This window comes from Toxotes jaculatrix, chromosome 15 (genome assembly GCF_017976425.1).
Source record: "Toxotes jaculatrix isolate fToxJac2 chromosome 15, fToxJac2.pri, whole genome shotgun sequence".
NCBI lineage: Eukaryota > Metazoa > Chordata > Actinopteri > Toxotidae > Toxotes > Toxotes jaculatrix.
This window is the reverse complement of record NC_054408.1, coordinates 22,888,317-22,914,717: the sequence shown is the minus strand read 5'-3', so window position 1 is coordinate 22,914,717 and position 26,401 is coordinate 22,888,317. Positions and strand designations below refer to the sequence as shown.

Sequence of the window (26,401 nt, the reverse complement as noted above, 5' to 3'; positions counted from 1 at the left end):
ATGTAGAGCACTTGTAGCCTCTGGCTCAGCTCCTCACAGTGTACCAGGGAGCACTTGAAGTTCTCAGTTTGTGCCATTTGGGTGTGTAATACTTCTTGCTATAACATCCTTGATGAAATGAAAAGGTGCTCATAGACGTTTCTCGGGAGCGTTTTCTCTTTTTCTGTTTGGTAGCCTACACCAGCCTCACTAGGCCAGTTTAAATCTGAGAACACAGACAAAATGAAAACTCCAAAACTGTGTCTATTTCTGTGCTTATCTTTCTGAGTGCATTGGTTAATAATCCATTGATATACAGCTTACACTTCTGTTTGTTTACATCTGTCTGTCTTTATTTGTCTGCATTATTATAATTATGAGTTGCACTTTGGTCTTAGTCACTCACAAACAACTCACAGTGAAGAGCTCCCCAGAAGTCAGAATGTAACTGTAACAGAATAGAATAAAGAATAGTTTAGGCCATATTCCCATGATATACTTACATAATATACCAAATATTACAATTACAATGCAAAATGAGGAAACAGACATAGGAGGGACATTTTTCCTTACATATGCAGTCACTGTACCTAAAGCCCAAGTTCACTTAAGTTTAATTCCTGTGATATTTCTGCCAATGTGATGGGGAAAAAAAGATCACTAATGATTTAGTGTCTCAAAAATAATGGCTTAGTTTATCAAAATGATGAGAAATCTTCTCAACATAATGACTTAGTATCTCAAAAATAATTATAAGTCATTATATCTCATTATGACTAACAGGATCTTTTTTTTTTCACCACACTGATGAGAAGAGGCTTCCACAAATTTACGTCAAGGACAGTAAATTGAAAACAATCAAGTGTATCTGTGAGTTTTTATATTTGCAGTACTGAGCCTCTTGTAATAGATTCCCCTGCTTTGTATTAGAGACGAATATATAAGTGTCATCTTCGTGATGAAATGCAAAAATATGGCCCATTTCTGTGCCTGATCACCCGTCACGGTCAGAGGTCTATTATCATGTCAGGCACAGCTTCTCCAGGGGGGGTTTCAGACAGCTTTACATGCACCCCTCTGTCACTTTGAATGCCTCTCTCTCTTTCTCTCTCCCTCTCTCTCTCCATCTCTGTCTCCGTCTCTCCCGGGCTTTCGGCGCAGAGGCACTAGGCGATGATGGGTTTCTCAGATGGAATTAAAATGTCTCGTCCTACAGCTGTCACCCATGCAAATTGCATTGTCTACAGATTCTATCGCTGAGAACAGCCAGCAGTCCGTTTTGTTTGATGCCTTCCTCCTTTTCATTTTTTCGTCATGATGTCATTATCTGTAGCACTGCTGCTTCTCTCATTAATGTTACAGACAGCCATCTTTTAAGCTCTCTCTCTCTGTCTCTCTCTGTCTTTATTTTGCTGCAGGTTTATCGCCACTCCTACATGGCCTCCTACAGCATCTACAATATTCATACACGGTAAGTGTTCTTGTCTTCCTCAGCAGTTGCTGTGAGACAACCTGTGTGGTAAAAAATAAAAAACTCCTGTCATCAGTGAAGAAATGACTGACTCACCCTATTTTGCAAATTTGTACAACAGAGATATTATCAGTTAAAACTGAGTGAATTTACATGTTGTGAAATGCATGAAGGAAAGTCAGGGGCCCTCCATGGAATAGATTTTAAAACATTATTTAAATTTGGCAGATGCATTTGTGCAAATATGCTGAATGTGTGAAAGGACAACTCATATGTGAGTCCATATGTGAAACCAGCTTTAGTTTGTCCAACACAAATCAGACCACAGGGGCCTTTTAGCTTGTAAGACAACATGTAGTAATGTGGTGTCCCATCAGGTGACTCAGATCAGTCTCAGCTACGACTTCAGTGGGTTGAGAAACTTAACTTCCACTTGTCATTCAGACCTGCACACAACACATCTACTGGTTTCACACCAACACAACGGAAAGGAAAGGAATTTCAGCATTTCTAACGCACAGTGACTTACCATGTCTTATGTTATTATCAAATCAATACTGGCCCACTTTTTATAACTCCACTGAGGTTAGTTGGATTTTATCTGACCACAGGGTTCTGGTCCACATGGCTGGTTGGAGATGATCAGTAGATCAGCTTACAGTCTGTGTGGTCCTGCTGCTTTACAAGGGGGTCTTTGCAGCAGTCTCCACAAAGTGTCAAAGTCCCAGTCCCAGACACGCTGGGATGTGGACATCCTGCCACCCCTGTCAGTCATGGAGACCTGAAGGATACTCATTATTAATGGGATTAAAATTTTATGATGGAATTTGGCTTTTCAAACACGACAGACGTTTTGTGATAAATTCCTCAGATACTGGGCCATTTTTGAGCTCACCAGTTGTCTGCACTGATGTTAAACTGTGGGTCTGTTGCCAACTTGTGCTCATTTGAATTTGTGCCTCATTGTCAATTCAGCCAAGAAAAACTGACACATCAAAACATGTCATCAAAAAGTGCAGCCTAGAGACCCCATGACCACCTTAGCCCACCACTGAATGGTAGTGATGACATTATTGGTTGTCTTTTTTTTTTTTTTTTTTCAGGGAGGTTTGGGAGCTGGACCCTCCTGAGGTGGTGAACTCGGTCCTGCAGTACGCTGCTTGGGGAGTACAAGGCCAACAGCTGGTGAGAATACATGAAAAACACTTCATAAACTCACCTTGCCTTTTATCACCAACTCACTTTACCAGAATTTACTTTGTTGCATTTCAGGGTCAGTGAAATTAAATAGTGTGCTTTTATGTGGTTAAATGTGTCTGAAGTGTCAATAATTAAGTTATTTCAAAAGAACTTTTTTTTTCAAGGACATTTTCATTGATTTTTGACTTCAAACATTAACCCGGTGATGACAACATATTCAATCAAAGTCTTCAACTGCAGCATGTTTGTTACTGAGTCCAAGAGTCATTATCTGAATTTCTACAAAAAACTGAAACCCTGTATTTTGAAGGCTCTGTGATTGTGGAGACAACAAAATAAGAGTTTATCCTCAGCTCCAGGCCATATGAACAGAGATACATGTCACTTTTCATGTGCTTGGAGCCGTTTCTGTCTTTCTGCTTTTACTGCTTGTGTGTTTTAACAGTGAAGGCACATATAAACATGTTTGTCCCATTTAGTGCCAGGTGTTCCCGCTTCTTTCATAATGTACCCAGGTTCATGTTTTGAGAGACGTGGATGCTGATTTTCAGAAATCATCCCTTTTTTATTTATCTTCACTCTTAGAAACATTAGGAGGCCTCTCTTGTTGACAGCTAAAATGCTAAAGCCTAATACAGCTTGTCCATATTTGCAAATTTCAGTGTCGAATATTTGTGCATTAATCAAACAGGACTCCATTAGGAAGTCATTATGGTGATAAGGAGGGCTAGACAGATGTGAAGGCTTTTTAGCTCTCGAGTGGCATACGCAGCATCATTAGGCAGAAGTGCATGTTTTGAAAGAATGACATGAGGTGTTGTGAAAGGGGCTGTAACTGAGCATAGTAATTCCTTGGGAATTTGTTAATTATTATTAGGAAGATGCCAGAAAGTTACATGTAGAATAAGAGAGGTGTCTGATCATCACCATGGAGTCCAAAGGACTGTGTTGGACACACATGGTGACGCTAAATAACGGGATAATCACTTTTCCTATTTTACAAAATCCTAATTGTGCTGTAATTCTAATTATGCTTTGTTTTATCCGCTTTGATCATTTGAGAATTTAAAGAATAATTCTGGCCATGGTGATTATTGATGTCCACTTTCCAGTATGACTACTCTTACCTTTTTAATCCTGTAGTCAGAGGTATTTCACAAAGGTATCAGAGTGTTATTACCACAGCATTTAAACCATCAGGAAATTGCAGCATATGGTCTGCAATAGTCGTGAACATTTAGCAAGACAAAGCCAAAAGCATCCTGGGGATGTGTGTGAATCTTACAAAAATCAAAAACGTTACACCTTCTTGAAGATGTAAGTCAGTCAAATGTTAACACAAAGTCCTAATACGCACATTGATACTGTCCTAATACACAGAGTGACACTTCCCAAGGATATCCTATACCTAGCTATACATATGCTTTAAGACCACACTAAAAAGATGCTTCAGAAGTAGCCTGAGAATCATCGCATTTTTAAGTTTTCTTCTGTATCAAACTAATCCAGTGATAACTGTCTATGTATGCTAATTCGGCATAATTTTAGTGGTGTCAGTTTGCCAAAATGTGAATAAATCTTGGCTAAAAAAGTCACAAAGAGAACATCAGTACCTGCCTGTTGCTGACATTACAACAGCCCAGTTGAAGAACTTTTCTGATGGCTTAATTTTTTTCTTCCATCATTAGTATTTTTTTACTTTTCACACAAAAGTTACATTTCACACTGAGCTGTAAAAAAAAAAAAAAAAAAAAAAAGCTACAGAACAAGCAACTCTTCATGCAGAAAAAACTCAGAAATCCTCTTTAGAATACTCCCTGTTCCCTTGATCAAGTGAAAGTTGGGACTATAAAAACAAACTTGACCAGAGAATGTGCACACCTGTACAGAAACTCTGACCCTAATGTCTATGTAACTGTGAAAGCGAGAGAGCCTGCATCATGGAGATAAATACAGTGTTTACAGTTTTTTAAATGCTGAGTGTGTGATCCCATTAGTCATGTAGATAACTGAAGCTGATGAACAAATATCAGTGTGTGAACTCCGGTGTGCCCCTGCCCTCACCGGCCCATTCTTTGGTGGTATGCTGCAGTGCACCTCTCTGCACCCACCTCCATGTTAAAACACTTTGCTTAATTTCAACAATCACCCTAAATGTTGAACTGACTGTTAACAGCTGCTGCAGCTTCAGTCTCTTTCACTTAATGTTGTTTGTTCTCCCAATGAACAACATGTGCATCAAAGGTTTTTTTTGGGGGGGGGGGGGGGTTTCCATGAACCATTAAAGGCTAACTGTCCACATGCACGTTTCACACTGGTAGTGTTTATAAGGGAAAATTTCACATAGATGTGCATGCTAAGTTTTGAATGAGAATTTTGTGAATTTTGGCATGGATCCTATGTATGTTTGATATATATATTTATAGTTATATTATTGTCCAGATGTTTTGAGGCGTTTTCTTTTCAGTGAACACTATTTGTGACTTGTTATAGAATAATGTCTTCAGTAGAAAACAACGGGTCCTTCTGACAGTGTGTATTCAAAGATGAGCTCTTACCACGTTGCTGGTTATAGTCATTTCATTAGACATCGAAACACAGAACAAGCCCGGCCTTATCTTTTAAGTGAAACCTAAGGTTGTGGTGAAAGCTCTCGGATTAACTTCTTGAATGTACACACTACTTGAGAAATGTTCAAATGTAACTGGGAAGGAATGACTTTCAATTCAGCAAACAATTTTTGAGAAGTGCTTTGGTTTTACTTAAAGTAATGCAATCTAGAGGAGTTTTCCCATTTCCAATGCCCAGATCTCCAAAACACTTCCAGCTTCTATAATTTGATCAAATGCAATAGCAATAAAACTTCAAATGGCTGATTATCTATACTCAGCAGTTGTAAAAATGAAGCCTCACATTTTAGAAACCCTCACATCTTGAAGACGGTGTATTTGAAGTGGGTCTGCTGTTAAATCATCATTTCTCTGAACCTTTTAGCACAGGCAGCAGAGTGCCTTCTGGACTGATGATATCTTGATGCCTTCCAGTCAGACAGCAGAAGGCCCTGCTGACTGTGAGGTCGTGTCAGTGCAGGGAGAGGCCCCCTTTGCTAATGAATTTTTATGTGAGATCACATAAGGCCACACAGATGTCTGGCTCTTCGGAAAGGCCAAGGACAGATTCTGTTTCCATCTGAGACAGACTTTGGTCTGTGTAACTTAGAGAGATGGACTCTCTGGTGTTTGTTTGACAAGTATGATTTGTACTTGGACAAATGTGTCACATAGGTTGAGCATTGTTTTGTCTACAGGGAAATGTTCTCATGGTGGACAGTATTGCTAGTGTAATGCTAACTGCCTTCTTCCTCTATTGTTCCAAATAGCTGGTTTTGGAGAAATTTGGAAAGTTTTCATGGACAAATATTGATCTGTTACTGTTTTATTTCTGTCAAAAAAGAAAATTGCAAAATAAATGCAGGTAGCACTTTTTATATACTGGCTACTACTGCAAATAGAAAGTGCATTTTTTGTATTTTTCCAAACAGCCATAACATACAAACAGCTGAGGAATCAAAATAAAAAGAAAAAATGTTCCTTATGACTCCAGAACTCCCCTGAAGATCATCACATTTTTAAGTTTTCCTCTGTGTCACAGTAACCCAGTGGTTGTCTGTACATCATGGGTATGTTGCTATCAGGAAGTGCTACTCAACATACTTTTAACTTTGTCTGTTTAAACAAATATTGGCTATAAAAACATGGCTCAAGTTTAGCCCACAGCTAACTAAGTGACTCCATAATACTTACTGCTAGTATCCCAGAAAGAAGTCATCATGGGAGCTGTTGTTCCAACACTTCAGCACGATTATCCCACCAAACAGAAGCAGGACAAAGAATACGAGTGACAAAATCCTTTCGCTTTGCATCAGTATATATTACTAAGGCTCAGATGTCCCATCAACATTGCTCTCCACTCTTCTCTCTCCCCATTTATATGCTGCTGTTTACTGTGTGACAAATATCTATGGAAATAAAGGCAAAAAAAATCCTAACAGTTAGAAATGAAAGGGGAGGTGGGTGCATTGGTGGGGGAGCAGTTTTCTCAGTTTTATCTGATCTAAAAACCCTGAGGAGTAACAGGTTTACTTCCACAAATACAGTTTACAGTACATTGGACTTAATCACTTAAAGGCTTTTACTTTTAATCCTAAAAGAATAGTTTGGATGCTTGAGCAAAGACTGTGTTTAATATAATAGTTGTTAATCCAGTGGATGTGCGCTAAAGTTGTGAAGAACAAAATCTGTCACATCCTTGAAAATGTTACAGCCATGTACACCAGTTTATCTTGATCGCAGCGCTTCTGGTTTGTGCCACTACTGTGGCACAAACCAACATTTAAATTGTGACTGTGTGTGCTTTGTCTCTACAGATCTACATATTTGAAAATAACATCTACTACCAGTCTGATGTCAAGAGTAACTCCCTCAGGCTAACATCCTCAGGGAAGGAACGGGTCATCTTCAACGGGATTGCTGACTGGCTCTATGAAGGTACACATCAATCAGTCAGCTATTTATTTATTTTATTTTATTGTATTTTTTGCACATGCATGCAACCTGTTGCACTTGCACTTGCTCTTGCTCGTGCGTATTTTTCCATCTTTCTAGCCTTCTTCCTTTGTCATACTTGTTTAAGTTTGTACTAGTAACTTATTGAAGTTGCATCCTTTCTATACATGCTAGCAGACAGAGTTCTGGTCTGTTTTCTTCACCATGGAATTACTTCTTTCATTTGACTGAGTGTTTAAATGCTAGCACTGAGCTACGCTACCGCTGCTCAACACCTCGGCCACATTGTTTACATCTGGCACCAGCTGATTGTGCTGAAACCAGCCAGCATGGCGACCCGTACAATGGACGTCCTCCTTAGAAACCAGGAGGAGGACACTCAGAGGATGCAGAGGAGTAACAAAGTGACGAGGGGAGAGAGCTGGGCCCAGACAACAGAGACTGATGGAGAAGATGAGAAATGAGTCGTGTCTCCCTTCGATCATCATGGGAAACGTGAGATCACTGGGCAATAAGATGGATGAGCTAGCAGACCTACTGATGACTCAGAGGGACTTTTGGAGCGTAGTGTCATGTGTTGCACAGAGACAGAGGCTGCAGGAAGATACTCCAGATCCCTTCGCTGCAATCAACAGCTTTCAGACGGTTCTGGCGGACAGGATGGAACGTTAGCTCTGCGGCTACCTCCATGATGACCGACCCCGAATCAGAGCTTTATTTAATACCTATTTTGTTATAGCAGCTCTTTTTTTCTACCTCAGTGTGTTTGGTTCTTCAGTACTTGAAGAGTGTGTTTCTGTTTAACCATGAGGGACAACATAAGATTAGAATTCACTTTACCATTTATTAGCACTTACATCTGATGGGATATGAACAGTAACCTATGTTATTAGGGAAGTGACACAGATCAGTATCATCAACTGAATGTAAGAGTCACGTACACAATGTTATTAGAAGCAGTTCGGAAGATTGACCATTTTGCTAACGGTCACATATGCACATATGTTTCTTATTGTGTTAACACCATTTAACCGTTTTATCTGTTTCTTCACATCACCTGGATTTGATAAGGTAACATCAATAACAGATTAGAATGCAAAACAAAGCATTTGTTCCTCACTGACTGATCACATTCAAGTTTCAAGCCCCATGTTGAGCTAACGTTAGCTTGAATAAATCTAATCGCAGCACAGGGCAGTTGTTGCATGGATTGAGGAATAATGTTTTCCACACAGGTTTATTTTGCCACCTGATCATGTAACTTGTGGGTTGTTTTCTTCAATGACTGCAAAACAAAGCATTTGCTCCTCACTGACTGATCACAATCAAGTTTTAAGCCCCATGTTGAGCTAACGTTAGCTTGAATAAATCTAATCGCAGCACAGGGCAGTTGTTGCATGGATTGAGGAATAATGTTTTCCACACAGGTTTATTTTGCCACCTGATCATGTAACCTGTGGGTTGTTTTCTTCAGGTTATTGTTAGACTGACAGAGGTGGTTTCACACCTAGTCTGCCCACTCAGAGAGACAGGGAAGATGTAGCATTGGCAGGATTAGAGGAGGAGATGGAGGAATGTGAGGGAGAGCAGTGAGACTAGCTGCATCAATATCTGAGCTCAAAGAAAGTAGTGGAGGACTGTAACACAGGTTTATAGCCTGCTCACAGTAACTTCATCCTCTTATTAGACTGAGGGCAGACTGGACACTACAGTGACTCTATCACCTCTTAAGGTACAAATTGGTATTACAAGATAGAATGGGCCAGGCTAGCTAGCTAAAATTGCAACAAAATTCTTCACCCAGTGGTTTTAAGCTTCTATTGGCAGATCTTACGTTGTGTTATTTTGTGTAATAAGACAGTAAAATTTTTGCCAATTTAAATTAGAAGAAGAAAAAAAGCAGCTCATTCTGTGTCTCCTCCCAAACAGAGGAGATCCTTCAGACCCACGTGGCACACTGGTGGTCACCTGATGGAGAGAGGCTCGCCTTCCTGGTTCTCAATAACAGTCTGGTGCCCAATATGGCTTTACCTCGCTTCACTGGCATGGCGTACCCCAAAGGAAAGCAGTACCCATACCCCAAGGTAAACATTATTTAGAAACCATACTGTACAGTCTACTCACCCATTAAATAAGAAAAATCTGTCTGTTGTCGTTGTTACTGTTACATTTATTTATTTCTGTTTTGATATTCTCCTGGTTCTTTCAGATTGTCAATGTGCTGTAACAATCTGATGTCTCTGTTTTACAGTTTAAATGCAGTTCGAACGCAGCATGCCAAAAGATAAATAGTAAAAACAGGTTTTGTTCTTCGTCTCTCAGAGTGTGTGTAGTGCCGCCCCTGTCCACCAATGTTCAGTCATACACAGACACTGTACACTGTGAAAGAGGCAGGGAATTAATCACCCCACTTGAACAGGATGCGGTGCACTGCAGTGATCATACACATAACCCAGTTTTCACAAGGTAGTTGGTTAGCTACATCTTTGACTGAAAGCAACACCTGTTGTTCTCTGTGTAGATCTTTCCGTGGGGCTCTCTGTGCAACATCAGATGTAATTTTGGAAAACACCAGAAATCAAAGTACCATTGCAGTTAGAGTGAAACAGAAACTGACTATACAGAACCACAGATTAACCTCTAGAATTCATTTAACATCACACAGCACTGATCTCAACAGTGTTATAATGTCTGAGGGATAGTTTTGTTTTTTTTTTTGTATTTTTTGGCAGAACAACGCTCAAATGAGTCTACTGACTGAATACAGATGCCTACTGTAATTTACAATTGTGTCAGTGAAGTGTTTCTGCAATGCATCATGTTTAATTAGTCTTCATGTTTGCCGTTTACTTTGACAAAGTGTCTGCATGTGCAAATTTGTCTCACTCTATGTGCATTTTAAGGCTAAAGGGCTGTTCTCAATTGCTTCTTCCTCCCAAACTTTATCATTGGGCAGTTGTGTATCAGTCACACTTGGCATTTAGGATAGTGTTAGCGCATAAAGAATTTTACCTCTGCATCATGTGAGGCTTTTGTCTAAAGTCTGGACTGCTGCTTCTGCACACAGGCTGGCCAACCCAACCCGGTGGTGAAGCTCTATGTAGTCAATCTTTACGGGCCAACGCACACGCTGGAGCTCATGCCTCCAGAGACGCTCAAGCTACGGTGAGAGGAGCTGCCTTTTGTTTGTCAAACTTCTACATCAGCTGCCATGACAGTTAAAGGGATACTGCTGACATTTTAAACTTTAGATGGTCATTTTTCCTCACTAGACACTTGGCATCTTCAATTGAAATTTGGTACACTGCAGCTGGCTGTGTCCCTGCATTGCAGTCACTCTAGCTGTAACTCGTACTCTCAGTTCAGTTCACCTAACAAAACTAAGGATAAACAATGAAAAACAAATCCCAGCAAGTTCTACTGAGACAAAACATTTTTATTGTTATTTTTATTGTTACATTTGTCATTTTAACTTGTTTTAAAGATCTAATTATAGCCATCAGAGTTTATGAGACCACATCACATGCAAGAACTCAATCTGAAAGCTGCTAATGAATCTACTGTGATTTTAAGGTAGAAAATATAGTCTTTTTTTCAGAGGGACTTTGTCCTGCACTTTTTTGGTACTACTTGTACTGAACTGCACTGAATTATGCTACACATTTGTGAAATGTTCACCAAGTCTTTTCTTTCTGCACAAAAAGTGAGACATCTCTTGTACCATGAAAGGACTGTGTGGAAGAGACATGACAAAAGAAAAGCAGCAGCTTGAAATTGAAGTAATTTGGCAGAGTTGGAAGGACTACGAAGATGGGAATTTAACCTGCACCTTTGACTCAGGTTCAGTTCCCAACTAGAAAAAACTTTTCCACTCTCACTTTCATTATCAGTAATTTGACTTTTTTTTTTTATTATAACAAAGTCCAGCACTTCTAAACTGCTCATTAAAATTCTGTTCTCTTCACATGTGGAAACGTTGTGCTGTGGTAACATGATCCTCTCACGATGGCAAAACCATCACCTCACATCTTCTTCAACTTCTGTTTGTTTGTATTTGATCTTAAAAAGCTTCTTACTGTTTTAAAAATGTAGCCTTATTCATCAGCGTCTCCGAGGCTTTTACAATAACAGTCCATAATCTTACAGATAATTACAGAACATAAAATAACCAGTGTAATTATTCCATTTTTCGCAGAGAACATTATGTGACCATGGTGAAGTGGATCAGCAAAACCAAGACATCTGTCAGGTGGTTGAACCGGGCCCAGAACATCTCCATCCTCACTGTGTGTGACACTACCACTGGAGCCTGCGTCACGGTGTGTGTCTGTGTGTGTCTGTGTGTGTGTGTGTGTGTGTGTGTTTTTTTTATGTTAGCAAATGTACTCAGTTTGCTGTTTTACCAAATACATGGAAAATGGAAACTTTTCTTACCAGTGCATTGCAACATAACGTTCTATATTTACTTCAAGTAGTGCTTGTCAAACTTCAGTGGAATACTCTTTACAAGGGTTATATTTGATCGAGCCTGGTTACAGTTGTTCAGTCATCATGTTTGATTTGATTTCCAAGGTTACGCCTTTGTCTGGTGTTCGTTCCCTGCACTCGTTTAACCTTTTCATGTGGACTAGTCCTTTTAAACAATTTTCCTCTTTATCTCCACTAAGTGGTTGTTGTCTGTTTTGTTATGGTGAGCTGATGAAGATCTTGGTATGAATGAAAAGAACAGTGGTTTCTATTATTCATGTACAGGTGCCTTGAGTATTTTTGTGAGGTGCTCACTGACCTTTTCATCAGTTACGCACACGAGCATTGACTGCATTACACAGAACTATTTAGAATAAAGAGACACGAAAGTTTCCAAAACTACCAAAGACATCATGTACAAATCTAAGGAAAAGTGTATGATGGATGATACAGTTATGAAAACTTCACAATTCAGAATCTACAGGAGTTTCAATGAAATGATTGGACAGCATCTAATTATCACAATTCAAATGCTGAGTTTCTTTCTAGTGAATCTCTGCAGTGAGATTTGCTGCCACAGTGGAGCTGTGCCCAGCTTGAAGAGCTTTTTTTCCCCTTTCACTAACTATTGATTTAAACTATTTGCTAAGCCTCATCCCCCCCTTAGTTACTGCTGCTAAGCTTTCCATCCTCATACTGCACATTTACAGTTGACAATACGCTTTACCATTTGAAATGCACCGTTATTTCTGAAACCACAAATCCTTGATTTCACATAAAAATAAACAAACATACTCTTCTCATTTCTAGCCAGCATCCATGGACTTTGCCGAAATGACGACTGATGCTAGCTGATTTCATCAGCTGTAGTAAACCAGTGTAAGGCAAGGACCGCTCTGTCAGATGGGTGAACATTTAGACTCTTTAATTCTTCAAGGTTTTAAAACAGGAGCCCCGCAAAAAGATCTTATATATTCACATTAGATACAAATAATTTCTTTATATGTCTGAAAGATGGAGACATGTTCCAGGCAAAAGAATAAAAATCCACTCCAATTCATTATCCACAAGGAAAATGTGTAAATACGCTGCAGTGTTCTTTGTATTGTACTCAGCTCTGGTATTAAAGCATTTTGGATGGTTGGATGTGTACTACAGAAAGACATACTTGGACAAGCAGCAGAGGTTATATTTATTTTTTAATTAGTTGAATTTTCAAACAATGTGACAGTTGACTTTTGCAAGAGGAAAGGATTTTGGGGCTGCAGCCCTGCTGGCCTTAACTGTTGTGGCTGTTCAACTACTAATTATTTGGCTTTCAGAGAACTTTGGTGAAATCGCAGCACATCTGCTGGAGTAAAACCCTTCCATATTCTCTCCATATTTGGATGACACAGACCAGTGTTAACCCTGCAGTTGAACTGTGGGACTCAATAGGCTGCTCTCCAGTGCCACGGTTCCTGATTTGGTGTGATTTGCACGAAACAAACATGCTGCCCAGCCAAGAGGCAGCTTAGCTCGGGCCTGGACACAGCGTCCAGAATCCCCAGCCAAAACTCTGGCTCCCGCTCATGCATATTGGTTTGAAATGAAGGCGAAGACCCCAGTGGCGTGTTAAAATAAACAGCAAAATAAGGGGTCCATTATGTGGCAGATGATTCTGTCTGAAAAAACATTTCACTGAAGTGTTGCTCCAAAATAACACTTTTTATGAAAAATACAATGCTTTCCCACATGTGCTGCTGACATAAAAGAAAACTCATCTTAAGAAAGAATGTGATTATCCTGCATCCACAGTTTTGCTGTATTGTTTACTATTTTCCGACCTCTGTGAACTAAGCAGGCGTCGAAAGCAGTACCTAAAAAGAAAAGCTGTAAAAGGGGGTTTTGGTGATTTTGCTGAATTAACACTAGTCTGACATTTTGCTCTGACATCTTTTTTCAGAGACATGAAGAAAGCTCTGAGCTCTGGCTTTCCAAGCAGGTAAAACTCTCTCAATTCTATCTGTCATAGTCTATACTTTACATTTTTAAAAGCATGAGATCCAACACTGTAATTTCACCTAATGCCATCTCTAACTCAACACCTCTCAAACTGTGTGAGGTAAAGGACAGTTTCACCTTTTTTTTTTTTCATCTCATCTCTGTGTGTTTGTATGTACAAACCTCCCAGTACTCTCTGGATTTCGGAGGAAGCCTCTGTTCATCCCCGAAATCCAACACCTGATGATACAAACACAGGCTGAGAGGCAGCAAGAAGGACTCGGGCTGAACCTTCCGAATCATTCTCCTCAGCAGATAATTCTCAGGCTCTGAAATTTCCTGCTGCTCAGCCTGTGACTTCATCACATGTTGGATTTAGAGGCAAAGAACAGAGGCTTTCTATCTCAGTGATACAGAGAATATAAGCATGATAAGTGTATATGACAGGCTGAAAATCAAAGAAACAGCCATTTAAATATGTGTTTTGATTCAATTTAAGAAGCTTATAAAAGATATATTTATATATCTTGTCAAAATGGTCTTTTGCAAAGCCTGACTGCACTGTACATTTTACCTATCAGCCTCTTTGTTGGAGTAAAGTCAGGAGAGCCATGAACACACAATAAGTTACTATCAAATAAAAGCTAGCAAGGCCAGAGCATAGTATTGTACCACTAGTTCCATTAACGTGTGGTGAAATAATCATCTGAACTATTATTTCTCTGAGCACAGAATGAAATACAATCATTTTGGCTCTTTATTTATTTTTTTTTTTTTTTTGCCAAATGAGAGAGAGTCTACTCTCAGCTTTAGTTTAGTTCACTCAGAGTTCAGAAGAAAACACAGAGGCAACAGAGAAAAAGTTCCTGGCAGGATTTGGTTATATAGCCCCGCAGCCGTACATGTCTGGCTGTACCTATGGGTAATTTAGCCACTTTACAGTCTTGGCACTGGAAGCTGCTTGCTTGCTTGTTAAGGTAGTAATCTGTGAGATGCTCATTTACTGACTGTAAGGTTTTTTCAGTTCAGACAGAACCTTTGCAAATGTGTTTTTATGTAAGATCATCACATCTACAGCAATTTTCTTAGAAATGCCAAAGGCTCATTCTGGGTAGACCCTCTCCATGTGAGCCAGAATTAGTCTGAGTTACTGAGTGAGAAATTTTTTCACTGTCGGTTACACAACTTTAAACCTGTGAACTATTCAGTTAAACACCACCTCAGTGCACAGCTGGAAAATGTGCCGATTTGTCTGTGGTTAAAATATCTGATGAGGTTATCTAAGATTCTAAGATTTCCTCTTTCTTTCACTTTGCTAATGATGATTTTAGCTGAGTTCAGTGGTGGAGTAAGTATTCAGATATGTTACTTGATAAGAAGAAGCAATACCAATACCAAAACTCTGTCTCCTTCTTCTGTCTCATTCTGTTCACTTGTTAAATCTGTGAGTACAGTGTTCAGCATCAAGTACAGCACTTATATAAATGCATATTGCCACTTTTAACCACTGTTCTTGTTAGAGTTTCAGGTAGTGGGTACATGGTGCTGTTTTCTTCATGCTGCTCACACTAACTACCCGTTTCCCTTCCTGGAAAAGGGTTCACTCACTCAGTGTTACGTCAATCAGCAGTCTCAACAGGAGCAAAATGGACATTTATTCATCCAAAATTGCTGCAGATTACTACTTACTTAGGCTATAAAATTGGTTTGACTGTGAAGGCCATTTACGCTCATCATCAACTTTATGTACTTGTTCATTTCACCACTTGTTTATCTACTCGTTGACATCAACAGTGTATGTAATGTAAGCCACTGAAAAACAGGATATGAACAATCATGCTTCATTTCTGTCCAGCGTTTACATCCAGGCTCAATCAGGAATGCGTTGATTGATTGCAGCTTGGTGATAGATGCTATGGCTTTGATGCATCTTTGCTTTTCTTTTCTTTTTTTTTTTTGGCAGAACCAAGAACCGGTGTTCTCCAAAGATGGGAACAGGTTCTTCCTGACTGTTCCGGTCAAACAAGGAGGACGTGGAGAGTTTCATCACATTGCTATGTTCACCACACAGGTGAAGGTCCAATATATTGTCGATTATTATTATTATTATATTTTTGATACAGTGTATCACAGTTTTCATGCAGAAGAGATGTACTGCAGTTAGATATTTCATTATTATAGGATGGATGATGTGTGTTGCCACAGGTTTAATGGAGCTGTTTTATTTAATGTGCAGTTGAGCATACGCTCTCAAATAGTTACCAGAAACTGAGAAAATCACTCGTAGCGACCCTTATTTGTCACGCTGTTGTTGAACCCTTAATTGAAATGTGGCCGTAATCAGGAACCTGCTTGCATCTGATTTTATTATACTTTCATCCCACCCACTAGAATCACAAAATCCAGTGAACAGAGCCTGTTCTCATTAACACGGATATTAAAACTTCACAACCACATTCAAAAAGATCCACGAGTTGGACATCAGGGTTCAGTACTGTTAGTCGAAAGAAGAAGGGTTATTTGAGGGCTGGTTTGGTGACCTGTGTGTATCTGCTGTGTTTGAAGCACAGAGGCTACTCACATTTTATTCCAGTGATGGGGACATTTTCCCCAGTATTAAAATTCATGCAGTATCAGTTTGGATGAATTAATCACTGGATGAGTATGTGTAGTATATAATGAATTTGTAATTTCTGATAAATGTTTCTACAATTCAGAGAAGCTGTGTGAGGCAAATACTAACATACCAACAAGGACTGTGCATATGAACGTCTCCCAAAATAGTCCAAAGGACTGTTGATTCATGTGAGAGCCTTCACATCTGTCATCTCTAACCTCTGCTAAAGGTTTGGGTTTGGTCATGGTTACCCACACTGCGATCTCCTGTGTCAAAGTCACAACCAGGGATTAATATTTTAAGCACCTTAATTTATAGTCCGCCATGTTAATAAATAAAATTCAGTTTATCATCAACAATTTATGAAATACAGTGGTATTTTTTTTTTTTATAATAAAACATTTTTTTAACCAGTGACATGATCTATGTTCCTTGCAAAATTAAATTAGGAATTAAAAAAACAAACCAAAAAAAAATGATTAAGTAAACACCAAGTTATTTTACCTAGAATGAAATGCTTTTTTTGCCACACTCCCTTCACACAATGCTATATATAAAAAACAGATCTTAAAAATAAAAACGTAAAATTAATATAAATTAAACAACACAAAACACTAACTTTATTTCAAATTGTGGAACTTCTACTCCTGTCAGTGATTGGCCAGACAAAATCCAAAGTACTAAACATAGCAGATAAAGCTGCATAACTTCCAGACTTCACTGGAGAACAAACATTAGCTCAGACTGAACATGCTGCACATTCACTCACTGAGCACTTTATTAGGAACACACTGGATAGTTCCTCCCTTTGCTCTCTCTGATTCCACAAGATGTTGGAAACCTTCCTCTGAGACTCTGCTCCATGTTGACATGATTCATCACATCATTTCTACAGATTTATCAGCTGCACATTCAAGCTTCCAATCTCCTGTTCTACCACATCCCAAAGGATCTGATCTGGAGAGATCTGAATCCAGTAGAGGCTGGAGAGGCCACAGAAGTTCACTGAACTCACGGTCATGTTCATGAAACCAGTTTGAGACGACTTTAGCTTTGTGACATGGAGCATTATCCTGCTGGAAGTAGCCATTAGAAGATGGTGAACTGTGGCCATGAAGGGATGAACATGGTCAGCAACAATACTCAGACTGTGACATTCAGACTATGATTGATTGGTATTAAGGCCCAAAATGAACCAAGAAAACATGGATCTAAACTGTAATGCATGATAGTTATTTTTGAAAACCAGTGGTCGCAGGCTTTGTATAAATATTACACATAACTAATCTACGTGATGGAACTGACTGTTTATGTGTTGTTCACTGTAGCTGCTGTTATTACAGCTGCTGGCATCACCTGCTCAGCTGAGACAGATGTCCAAATAACACAACAAACCACAGGACACTTTCTGACAGTTTCACCACATGTCCCTGTCTTCTGCATTGTTTGTTAATATATTTTTAATCACTTAAATTATTAACAGCAATTAAGTAATAGTTCATTAACTGATAGTTCATTTATCACTGACATCCCTAGTCACAACCTTTGTTCACCCATTCATTCAGCCTGAGTGACACAGTACTTTTGTTCCTGCCAGACAACAGGAATAATTAACACAGTCAGTGGAGGTCCCACCCACCTGCCATAGCACCTCTCTATAAACCAAAGTCAACCGGGGCAAGTTCGTGTTGTTCACGTATGTTCAACCTTTAGGGTGGATGTTTGGCCATAAAGGTAACTTGCCCCCAACAGCCAGTGTACCATCTGGCACCATAGCAACAGTCATATTCCTGTGGGGTCTTCCTGTGTGTGTGTGTGTGTGTGTGTTTTTGTTCAATTCAATTCAATTCAGTTTTATTTATATAACTCCTTCCACAATCAAAAATGTCTCAAAGCTCTTTACAGAGACCCAGAGCCTGACCCCATAGCAAGCCCTTAAGGCGACAGTGCTTAAGGCAACAGTCTTCTTTACATTTATTGAGTCAGACATTTATTTGCATACAGAAGCAAAAGAGGTTTATTAGATGGAGCTTACCACACTCAAATAACCGATCTGTCCTCGTCTTCTTTTGTTTCTCTCAGTTCAGAGCAGATCAAAATGAAGTGCGACATCTAACATCAGGAAACTGGGAGGTGACCAAGATCATTGCCTACGATGAGAACACTGATAACCTGTGAGTTTAAACTGGTTTTACACACATGTTCTAAAAACAAAGAAAACACAACACATGAGCCAGATTCTGTTATTACTAAGCATCTGGTCTGTTCACTGAAGACTAAACTGTGTCCTTTTCTCTTCAATTTGCTATGGACACCACACTCTACCACACTGTAGTGTGCACAAAAGAGTGTGTAGTTTGCTATTAAATGTACGAATTGAACTTAAAGAAAACCAAGACTTAATGAGGTTTGCTGTTTAGTTGAGCGTGCCACTTTACTCTTATTGGTTTCATTTTCTGTTGACAGCTATTTTCTCAGCACAGAGGGGTCACCACGAAGACGGCAGCTTTTCAGGTTTGTTTTGCTCTCAGTTAATATACAGTAGCTTATGTTGACAGCTGTTGTGCTTATAGCTCTTCCAGTGTCACAAAGACTTATTAGACTGAATTAAATTAAAATAAATGCTTGTCATCTTAACATCATCAAGACTCTCACAAAACACTCTTTAAACTGGTGTTCAGATTATGCCCACTATTTGTTTTTTGTTTTTGAAAACAACCATTTTTTTTAATAGTGAATACAGTATATTCATTTTAATGCATATACTGTATAATAATGCATTTTAATGTATTTTAATGGTATTATTTTGTTCTTTAATTACTATTAACAATTAAAAGAACAAACCTACAATGAATTTATCCTACTAACAAGTATTGTCTGTGTATCCAAAGCCTGACATAACCTACACTGTTCCTCTGCACCAGAGGGCCTCCATGTGATCACCTCAAAAATGTACAAAAATACATGACACGACAATGTTGTCAGGTTTGGTGACTTATTCCTTCATCAAAAAAATAATAATTTGACAATGGGGAAATCCTCTTATTGAAGATGCCAGAATGTTCAGCATTTTGCATTATAAAAAAATATTTGAAACTATTAATTTTCAAAATAGTTGCAGATGGATTTTTTGTCAGTTAACTAATCATTTTATTAGACTAATCCTTGTAGCTTAGGAGAATGAACCGCTCTTTTCCCAGTGGCTTTCTCTTTCATATTTTAGTTTTAAGCAGTTTTTAGAGAAAAAAAATCTTTGCCACAGAGGTGTAACCTGGATCAGGTTGCGAAAACATAAGTAATGCTTGTTAGCAGAATAGGTTCATTGTTGGTTTTTGTCTGTTAAGAGGATTTTTTTAACCATAGTAAAAAGATAAAGCAATACCAGCATGACCCTTGATGGCCAAGTTTTGTGCAGCTTGTCTTACTTTTTCTAATTTATCATCTTCTCTCTCCTCAGTGTTAAAACTGTGGGTCTGTTCCCACGACGGTGTTTAACGTGCGAGTTAAATAAAGCTCACTGTCTGTACTTCGACGCTGACATCAGCCCCACAAACCAGCACATCATCCTCCACTGTAAAGGTAGGCCATCTAGTATCCTACTTTAAAACTCTGCTTTTACAGTCCGTTAGTTTCCATAATGTGATGTATTTCCCAGTTAAATGGGGTATGAGGGTGGGGAATGATTACGAGAGTGATTTTATAGAATTGTTCAAGGATTTGATTTCATTGTACAAAAGTGGGTGAGATTTAGAAAAGCCCAGTGGTTTGGTGCAGTATACCAGCTGCTATACAAAGGTAGGTAGGCAATGCCTCCATCCACCCCATCCTCACCCGAGTTGTTAGATCAGCTGCAACCTGCTTTTTGACAAGATTAACAAAAGTGTTTTCCAACTCAGATCCAAACAGACTTCTGACCCATGTTTCTGCTCTGTTTGATGTTACAACCAACAAGAGAACAAAGTGACATGCAGCTTTCTGCACATTCCATGTCACTCACAGAAAACTAGATCAATATTCTACATTCATTCATCCACTCAGCTCCACATGGGGATTCTAGGGAGCTCTCAGATGTTGTAGACAGTCTTTTAATCTTTAAAGTATTCATCTTTTCTAACTTGTTTTGGAGAATTGAAATAATATCATTACAATGTCACTGCATTGTTGATTAAAGCTTAGTTACAGTAGTAGTGGTTACTTCCTCCCATTTTGTTGTGCAATAAAAGAATATGAATTCCACTTTTGTTGAGGTTACACATTTATTTAATGGCATAAGTCGCTCAGGTTTTCTTCATGAGATCCATAAAGATAAATAAGTGTGATAATCTAAGCATATTGGAGAGCATATAAGCCTATAAGTCAAAATTGCTGGTACAATTGAAGACAACACAGCTGCAGATGGTAACGGGTAACAGAGTCAAATCCACCCTTTGAAACTGTTCTGTTTCATTCACGCAGGGATCATCTGGCAGATGTCAGGGTTTGCCCATCATAATCTGTCACCCTCCATCTACTCAGTTTTAAATTTATCTCTCATCAGTTGCAAATGAGAGGCATAAAATGAAAACAATTAGTCACCCTATTGTGTATAATTACTTTTAGGTAGCGTTATTAGGTAGCTTATTTAATAGAGGGTAACTCTTCCTATTGTTTGTGATTTCAATTTATTTTGAGCAGATGAGATCGCTTCATGCTCAGAAGCATTAGGGCTTTGGCGATGTGATTTATTGGACAATAATTCTGTTCCCTTTCCCAAAAGCAATAAAAATAATGGAGAGAGCTTATTGTCTTCTGAGGGCCACGTTCACATAACCGCTACAAGCTTGTCCTGACACCTGTTTTCATCAAGAGCAACACAGGCCTTTTAATTCCACTCATAAAATAATGCTGATTGGTTTCGAGCTTTCAATTAGAATCATGCACGTAATGAAACCATTTCACTGCGTGACACAAGAAATCAAAGGTCAAAGTTAAAACAACTCACTGGCAGATAAACACAAGAAATAAAATGGTAAGTAAGAGCTGCGGCTTGATAACGCTCCAGTCGAGCAGGAGGAATGTGGCTGTGGAGGGGCTGCCAAGGAAACCATTCATCTGTAGCTCAGCTAAGTATTTTGCGAAAGGACATTGAAAAGAATTGGCTTAATCAGACAGTGTGAGGCTATTAGGGAGGCAGTGTGAGTAACCTTTAACTGCTAAGTGATACAGATAAGGCAGGAGAGGCGAAATCAAGGAAACAAGATGGCTGCCTCCATCTGACTTTTGTATAACTGCTTTGGAGGATCACTCTGTAAGACATAAGAATGTCATTATAATGTCATTTTAATGTTCAGTTTGAGTAACACCAAAGATTTCACTTGCTAATTTGTAAATTTATCTTTCACTATCTATACACGGCACACATAATCCTTCAATCAGGATTACAGAGAAACAGGGTAATGTTTAAATTGCTTATAAGCTCCTTTTTTTTTCTTCTCCTAGGTCCTGGAGCACCGACTGTGATCTTACACAGCCTCAATAATTCAAGTAAGGACCCCATTTTGTCTTGTGAGAAAGACGGGTGTGTGATGACCATCTTAATCACTGTCTGCTGGGTGGCCTATTTTTTAAAAAAGAAAACCAAGACTGAGCCCAATGGACCACAAGGTTTCGAACATCTGACCTGCTGCAGAGTCTGTGGTCGAGATAATGCAGCCAGATATGGAAACATAAGCAGGAAACAAAATCCTCTTTCTGTTATTTTGCATTGACTGTAATGCCTAGCAAAGCATGCTGGGAGCTGTAAATTCTGCCTTGGCACCATCAAGTTTATCATGAGAGATTACAAGAACTGAAATGTGATTATCTGTGTACATATATATTCATTCATACGCAATATAGTACATGTTCGAAATATCTTGTAGCAGCAGCTGAAGTCATATAAGACGAGGCAGGGCAAGTTTACTTGTGTAGCACTGACACACACAACACAGCACAGAGGTGATTCCAAGTACTGTGCATAAAAGGCAAATTAATGAATTAGAACAGCATTTCAAAACACAGTCAGGGGAAAACACAATCAATTACTGTGTTAAAGAAGAAAAAAGTAAATACATAAAAATGCAGTGGGGAAATTACTGAATCATTATCATCATCATCATCAGGAAGTTGGTTCCAGCTGTGAGCAGCGTGGCAGCTAAATGCAGCCGCATCAAGCTGACAGCCTCCTAAACATCCAATCCAAGCACGTCAGGTGTGTGTTTTGGTCCGAGGCCAGTGTAGAGGTTTAAGATTTAAGGCCTTGTTGAAACTCTGGCAGCGTGGTCCTGAACACGCTGCTGTTGTCTAAGGGTCTTTGTGGGAAATTTCATTCTTACAGTGGATTTTAAATTCTGAAGCTACAGCTGTTGCCATGGCTACAGGAGTTTTTACATCTGTACCAGAGTTAGCTGAAAATAGCACTGTTTACTTGTTGATCCACCTTATTCCTCTTCCCATGAGAGCTTGTTTGAATTAGAGGGTGGAGTTCCAGTTATTCTTTTTCTCATAGACTGATTGAGGAATAGATGATGTGGGGACACAGCCTTTCACACCTTAAATACACGTGTTCTTTTTACTACCAAATGATGGGAAGACAATCTGAAGACGTGGCCAGAGGTCGTTGCCGCTATTTGTTTTCTTGCTGAAAGTTAATGAGAGAATTGACGATACTTTAGCTTACACGATATGTGTAAGCTAAATAAAAAGCCACCCCTCGCCTGATCTGTAAATACTTCACCCCCTCACTGTTTGTGTTTAGATTGGAAGAAGCATTTTAAACACTGTAATATTCCTTTAGCTAAAATCTAGGATGGATGTGACTTACACTGAACAAACTGCACTAATTTCTACTGGACTGTTCCAACAGCCTATAAACCTGATAGATGGCCGACTGAAAGTCAGGTTACATCTACGTTCACAGTCATTATTATTGTTACATTAACATTAGCTCACCTTTTCATTAAGGTCAGTGCAGCAGCCCACATGGTTTTGTGGTTTGTCTCGGCTGTTGTGTTGCAGCTTCTTGTATAATTTTCAGTGGCATAATGGATAAATTCCTCCATCCTGCCCATCTTTCACAATGTTGTTTAGTCTGTATTCTTAGATGAAAATTGTAATACCTTTTAACTTTCAAAGGTTACTTTTTATTTAGCTTTCTTTGTGTGTAAAAGTTGGCTTTTTCTTTTTTAAAGTTTTTTTTTCTGACAAAATGATCACTGTAGGGAAGACCAGACGAGTTTACAAATCTAGAGTTCTTTTTTTTTTTTTATCTTCCTTTCCCACAGGCATGGATACGGACACACATAGTACACACACATACACACACAAAAAAAGTTAACAGCTGTGCTGCAGAAAAGCAAGCAATTTGCTCAGGGTTATTTGGATAGGCCCTCCATCCACAGCTGGGAACTCAAGGCCTCTGGCGGTTTCATAATGAGACGTCTATTGATTTTGGGTTTTCCATTTGAAATGCTGGATGAATTCCATTTCATTTAGCTGCTTCTCAGATGGCTTGAATGGAAAAAATGGCCAAATCAGAGAGTCATTGTTTAGTACATGTGGAGAAAATAGTGGGGCTCCTGTTTTTGAGGCCAGAGTAATCAAGCTGCTATGTGTAAAATGCCTTTCAGTAATGGAACCTCTTGACTGTGTTTTGTTTTTGGTGCCCATTCAAGTTTAACAGTCAGCAATGACCAAATTATTGTGGTGTGAATTAAGGTCAGCCACAAATGATTTTGTTTCCGGCCACAAATTGTAAGCTACTTTTGGGATTTTTTTTTTTTTTTTTTTTTTTTTCTCAGTGAGGTATTTCACAAATCCTCCTTTTTGACCCAGGAGCTGAAAACACAAGCACTTTTTATTTGCTTTATAATTTAGAACTATATCCTTTATTTGCTACAGTTAAACCCCAAAGAAATGAAATGAAATACAATTCAATTCAATTCAATTTTATTTATATAGCGCCTTCCACAATCAAAATTGTCTCAAAGTTCTTTACAGAGACCCAGAGTCTGACCCCAGAGCAAGCACTTAAGGCAACAGTGGCAAGAAAAAACTCCCTTTTAACAGGAAGAAACCTTGAGCAGGACCTGGCTCATATAGGGGACCCTCCTGCTGATGGCTGGGCTGGGTGAAAGGAGGAAAAGGAGGAAGATAGGATAGCTGGGAATGGAGGAGAGGAGGAGAAGGACATGCAGCATAATACAAACAGGGTTGGCAATGGACAATGTTAGAGGGCCAGCATTTAGATTACAGTTAGTGAACAGTTAGTGGATAATGTGTGCTCAGCAGATTACAGTCCAGGAATGTATTCAGCCCTGAGTCCAAAATCAGACCATGTCCAAAACCACCAGATCTTATCTATCTTACCTGCACTTTCCATCTCATCTTATTGTATTGCATTGGCTCAAAAGACAAGTCCTCATGTAGCTGTGGATTGTTGGTACAGAGTTACACTTGGATTACTGGCAGCAGTTTTTGGACTCTTTCATCCTCTAAACACATTGCCCTCATTTTTACAGATTACTACATTCTCGAGAACAACTCTTTGCTGAAGGCAGCCTTGAAATACAAAAGGATCCAACTGACTGACTTCAAAACTGTTTCAATGGAACATTTTGGTGAGAAAGTAAAAGTATTGCTTTCTCTTCTGTTACTGCGAGTCGCACATAAACCAGTAGTATAGATACATCAGCTTTTCTTTCATTTCTCTTTTCAGACTTACCTTTGAAGATCTCCTACCCACCAGACTTCTCTGATTCCCGGCACTATGGACTGCTGCTGCTGGTGTACGTACCATGTGTGGTGACACATTAGATGCTGAATGTATGAGAAACACACACTGATGAATGGTGTTTTTCGTTTTGACGTAAAATGATTTATCTCATACAATCGTCGTTCAGTGCTTTAATATGTGAGAGCTCAGCTGTAATCAGATCCCTGACATACTGACAGTAGCATCATTTGCATACAGAGTAACCAAGGCTATGTTCAGTCAGTCACAGGGCGCCTTTATGGCACTTGTGACTGACTCTATTCAAACCTGAAAGGAAGAATAATTGAAAACATGCCTTAGCAACACATTTAGAGGATGATGCTGTAACAGGCGTTGTCTGTGTGTCCAGAGCCTGATGTATCTAAACCTTTGTACCACAGAGCACCGCTGTTGTCCAAAAACTACTAAAAACACATCAGTGAACCACACTGACTGTTGCTCTGGGTGTTCCAACTGTGTGGCTTTCTTAGATTCATGTCTTCTGTAAGAACCAACGGGCCTCGGTCCATGTGACACAGAAAGGTTAGGGAAGTTAGAAAGTAGGGGAGACCGGGGCTAGTTGTCACACGGGTAAGTTGTCACAATGCAATTATCTTCTCCACCAGAGGGCGCAACTAAAAAGTGGAGTACTAGTTTTCTTCCTTTGCATAGTCAGGCCTCATGGACTGAGTGAGAAGAGGACAACACATTGTAAGTTGAGATGAGCACCAATTAACCATTTTTCACTACCCAAAGTAAAAAATATTAACTCTATATTTTTTGAAATAAGCTTCATTCAGATAAAAATCCTAGCAGTTATACATGTGGACTTGTTAAAGTAGATATTAAGGCATCCAGTCATACCTCAGTCATTGTTCTGATTTAAGCTAACTTTAAGATAGAGCTAGCATTAGCAAACATGGTCTTTTGGGGCAACTTGTCACAGTCATTTGGGGGTAAGTTGTCACATGTGACAACTTACCCCAGAATAATAACTTTCAAAAATAATTTAAATCAACACATCCAAATGAAAATTTTACTTTATTTTTATAGGAAAAGAGTGGTTTAAAAGAGAGGAGAAAGTGAGAAGATGGTCAGGAGTTATAAAAGAAAAACAGAACATGGCAGTGCAGCTCCTGACGTGATGCTGAGGGCAGTCAGGCAGGTGACCCTAGGTCACAAGTCCATCAGGAGTACGGCGAAGGACTTTAATGTGAACTACCGTACTTTGGCGCGGTACTGTAAAACATTCACACCAGCTGAAATTCAGGGTCAGACAGCTATCCCAACTACAGTGGTTGGGTACAAATCACCACGGCAGGTTTTCAGCACAGAGATGGAACTGCAGC

General features: G+C 39.2%; 1 protein-coding gene across 1 annotated transcript in view; it reads left to right on the top strand.

Annotated features, from left to right (window-relative positions):
• Positions 1–26,401, top strand: part of LOC121194707 (inactive dipeptidyl peptidase 10-like) — a 169,731-nt gene that overhangs the window by 134,616 nt on the left and 8,714 nt on the right. Inside the window, exons 6-19 of the mRNA XM_041057695.1 lie at positions 1,398–1,450; positions 2,554–2,635; positions 7,077–7,197; positions 9,145–9,299; positions 10,283–10,380; positions 11,411–11,534; positions 13,628–13,666; positions 15,629–15,736; positions 18,365–18,456; positions 18,749–18,796; positions 19,740–19,861; positions 21,761–21,805; positions 24,820–24,918; positions 25,017–25,086. Coding sequence (XP_040913629.1) covers positions 1,398–1,450; positions 2,554–2,635; positions 7,077–7,197; positions 9,145–9,299; positions 10,283–10,380; positions 11,411–11,534; positions 13,628–13,666; positions 15,629–15,736; positions 18,365–18,456; positions 18,749–18,796; positions 19,740–19,861; positions 21,761–21,805; positions 24,820–24,918; positions 25,017–25,086 — 1,256 coding nt within the window. The remainder of the gene's footprint in view (positions 1–1,397; positions 1,451–2,553; positions 2,636–7,076; positions 7,198–9,144; positions 9,300–10,282; positions 10,381–11,410; positions 11,535–13,627; positions 13,667–15,628; positions 15,737–18,364; positions 18,457–18,748; positions 18,797–19,739; positions 19,862–21,760; positions 21,806–24,819; positions 24,919–25,016; positions 25,087–26,401) is intronic.